Genomic DNA, 3,258 nt, shown 5'->3' on the forward strand with positions numbered 1-3,258 from the left:
GGGGGGGGCAAAGAGAAAAGGACAAGGTGACAAAAATAGGATCTTGAACTAAAGTAAACCCTCCTTGCAAGACAACATCTAAAATCTGCCTCGGTGTTTTGAAGCAGGTGCGACGGAGCCAGAAAAACCCCCCCAGCAAAGGCCGGGCTGCTCTAATGACTAACCTTAACGAAGCCAAACGGGGCACTCGCAGGCTCCGCGCATGAATAAAACTTGTGTGGGGTTCACTCCAGGGCACGGGGCCATTTCCACAGCTCTGACATCGGGAAACTCGGGCAAGTCCTTCCTCACTCAGGGGGGGAAAATTTAAATTTTGACTGAGAAGGAAACAACCTCCTCCTCAAGTAGGAGCTCTTGATGTAACCGAAGGAGGGGTGAGGGTGGAAAGGGACACTCATGCCTTTACCAGAAAAACAAGAAACGTTTTATTACATATTAACCAACAGTTCACTCTGATTCTGAACTTGAGCCAGCGAAGGAGAGAAAAGGGAGGTCCTGGCGTTAGGATTTGTGTCTATTCTGTAGCTCAGGCTGTCTCTGAGGGCAAACTCAAAGAGCTCCCTGACACCAGCCCCAGGACAGGATGTGAAATATCTCACAGCTGAGCTCGGAAACTCAAACCAAACCCAGAAACAGAAAGAAGCCTCCTCTGGGCCAGGGCTCCCTGCTCAGCATGCCCTGGCTGGAGAGGCTTCCAAACACCTCTCAAGTTCTCCCTCCCACTACGAGATAAACCCCTGCAAAGAGTTTGTTTTGGAGGCAGACGGCTCCCCTCCGCAGCAGATAAACACCCCTCTGGCAGGGCCGGGGCCAACAGCTCGCTGCAGAAAACACCGCCAGCCCCACAGCCCCAGGAAAAGGGAAAGTTCCCTACAGGCCAAGCCTGACACCAGGCTTCTCCCACAGTTAATTTTAATTAGTTACTTGGGCCCTGACTAATCAGTATGTAACTGGCACTTCCAAAGCTGCCAAGCACAGGTCTTGAGTCACTGAAATAAAAAAGGTTGACAACCCTTGTCCCCATTTTACAGCTTCAGGAATCAACTGAAAAGAGCCTTGAATTACTTCCCAAACTCATTGGTCAGAAGTGAAACCAAGAATAAACCCCAAGACTTCCTGAACCCACGGGGTGCACAATCCATGACACCCCGTTCCAGGCACCTACCACAGGGAGGGGGCAGCAATTGCCCCCCCAAAGAGCTCCAGGTCCCCACACGGGGACACAAACATCGCAGAAGGCAAGGACACAAGGTGTGTTTCCGCACTCTGCGCTTCGCTGCCTCCCACCTCCCCTGGCCAACAGGCCACAGTTTAACTCCTCAAGGTGAAACCTTAAAGAGGAATTTCTTAAAGATATACTATTTTATCCTTTAAGCAATACTATTAAAAGAAGTGGCATGTGTTACGGGACGGACCTGCCTCTCCACCCTCAAGAGCTCCCTTCCCTGCTCCAGCCTCAGCCCAAGCTGGGCAGCTCAATGGGAAGCACATTCGGGAGCACCAAGGGATTTGGGAGCACTTCCACAGCAGAAAGTCCTGCTGTTCCTTCAAATGACACAGAACTTCAGCTGGAAAACAATGACAGAGTTTAACCCCTCGGTTCCCAGCTCCTGGAAACAGTTACTCACTTTTTCACATTTGCCTCCCCGTTGGGAATCCTGCGCAGCTTCTTCTTCTTCAGGATTTTCACAGCTCTCCGGCAGAGGGTTTCAGAGTCCAACATCTCCTTGACTTTGCCGTAAGACCCTTCTCCCAGTAAGTCTCCCATCAGGTATTTGCCAATGAGCTTGGCCCTTTTCCGCCGCGGCTGGTAGATGACCTCGGTGGAGTCGATGCGATGGATGAAGGTGTCCATCCCCACAGACATCAGCTCGCTCTCCGCAAACATGCCCAGCTGCTGGGGCTCCTGCAGATCCATCCTGGATTAAGTTCCTTAACCTGTTTTCCTTAAGCGCTCAGGGGTTTAATCCTGTTTGTTAGTTTCCAACACTCCCTTTTACTCCTTCTTGAAAAAAAATATCCAGAAGATTGTACAAACATGAATTAAAAAAAAAACAACAAAAAAACAAAACACCAACAAAACCAAAACAAACCTACGAGCTGCTTCCAGCTCAATCGGATGCTAAAAGATCCAGGCCTGGCTCCAGTAACACAATGTCTTTTAAAAAGAATATATAACTTTGACCAGATCCACTCGGGTGGGGACTTGCTTTGCTTCCGACCTGGTCCCACTGTTCAGGTTCTTTCAAGTCAACTTGGCCTTTAACCTGGCCCAGTTTGATTCTTAAGTGCTAGGTCATCTCTGGGACTTCAGGCCACCAGGTAAAAACAGACACCGGCCGAGTCTCTCTCGTGACTTTCCATTCCTAGTGGCACATGGTCACCGACTCCCGAGGGGATGGGGGGAGCCTCAGCCCTGCTGTCCTCGCCGTCCCGCTGCGGGCGCAGGCTGGGGGGGGCGGGGGGGGTATTTGTTTCAGCCGTTGGGAAGCTGGAACCACGTTTCCTCGAAGGAGTTTTCAGAAACAATTCTAACGTCTTCGCTTTTCACGCCTACGAAAGTTTGAGGCCTTCGGTGCCTATCGCGACCTCCCAGGGGCATCCTTCAGCCACCCCGATTCCGCCTGGCTCATCATGTGTCACCGCCCGGCTCCAGGTCTCAGCCGCTCTCAGACAACCCCCACCTCAGCTCTAACGGCCCACCTTGAAACGGGAACAAGCAGGAGGAGGTAATTCTCTCTGCCCAGGCCCCGGAGCGACCCCTTCCCCTCCCCCGGCTCGATGAGGGGATCCCCGGGCTCCCCCCACCCCCCAAACCCGTCCCCTTTCGGGCCTTCCCCGGGTGTCGGAGCGGGGAGGAAAACAACCGGCACCGCAGCGGCTCCCGGGGAGCGCGGGGAAGGGGCGAACGGGGAATAAAACACTTCAAGCGCGAGGGGAGCGGCCACGGGGCCCGGAAGGAAGAGACCCCCCGGGGGGGAGGCGGCCCCGGTTCCTCCCCGGCCGCAGCCGAGCTCCCCGCTCCCCCAGCAGGGCAGAGGGGAGCCCGCCCGGGACGGGCCCTTCCCTCTTGGGCAGCTCCCTCGGCCCGGAGCCCCCGCGGCCCAGTCGAGAGAGGGGGGCGGAGCGGCCTCGTCCCCCCTCCCCGCCGCCGGGCTCAGGGACCGGGCCGGGTCCCGGCGCCGCGCTACCCCCCCCACCGCGCCTCCCTCACCTCAGGGGGAGTCCCACCGGCCGCTGCCCCCGAGACCCCACTCC

At 55.6% G+C, this 3,258-nt stretch overlaps 1 protein-coding gene across 2 annotated transcripts in view; it reads right to left on the reverse strand.

Annotated features, from left to right (window-relative positions):
* STK11 (serine/threonine kinase 11) overlaps positions 1-3,230 on the reverse strand; it is a 38,359-nt gene extending 35,129 nt beyond the window's left edge. Inside the window, exons 1-2 of one of the 2 annotated variants that reach the window (XM_014958666.1) lie at positions 3,215-3,230; positions 1,629-2,703 (exon numbers count right to left, since the gene is read on the reverse strand). In XM_014958666.1, coding sequence (XP_014814152.1) covers positions 1,629-1,918 — 290 coding nt within the window. In that variant the 5' untranslated portion in view covers positions 1,919-2,703; positions 3,215-3,230. Of the gene's footprint in view, positions 1-1,628; positions 2,786-3,214 lie in introns of those variants that run through there. The other variant, XM_014958665.1, reaches the window with a different exon arrangement.
* Between the last annotated feature and the right edge of the window lie 28 nt (positions 3,231-3,258).

Source organism: Calidris pugnax, unplaced genomic scaffold (genome assembly GCF_001431845.1).
Source record: "Calidris pugnax isolate Ruff unplaced genomic scaffold, ASM143184v1 scaffold425, whole genome shotgun sequence".
NCBI lineage: Eukaryota > Metazoa > Chordata > Aves > Charadriiformes > Scolopacidae > Calidris > Calidris pugnax.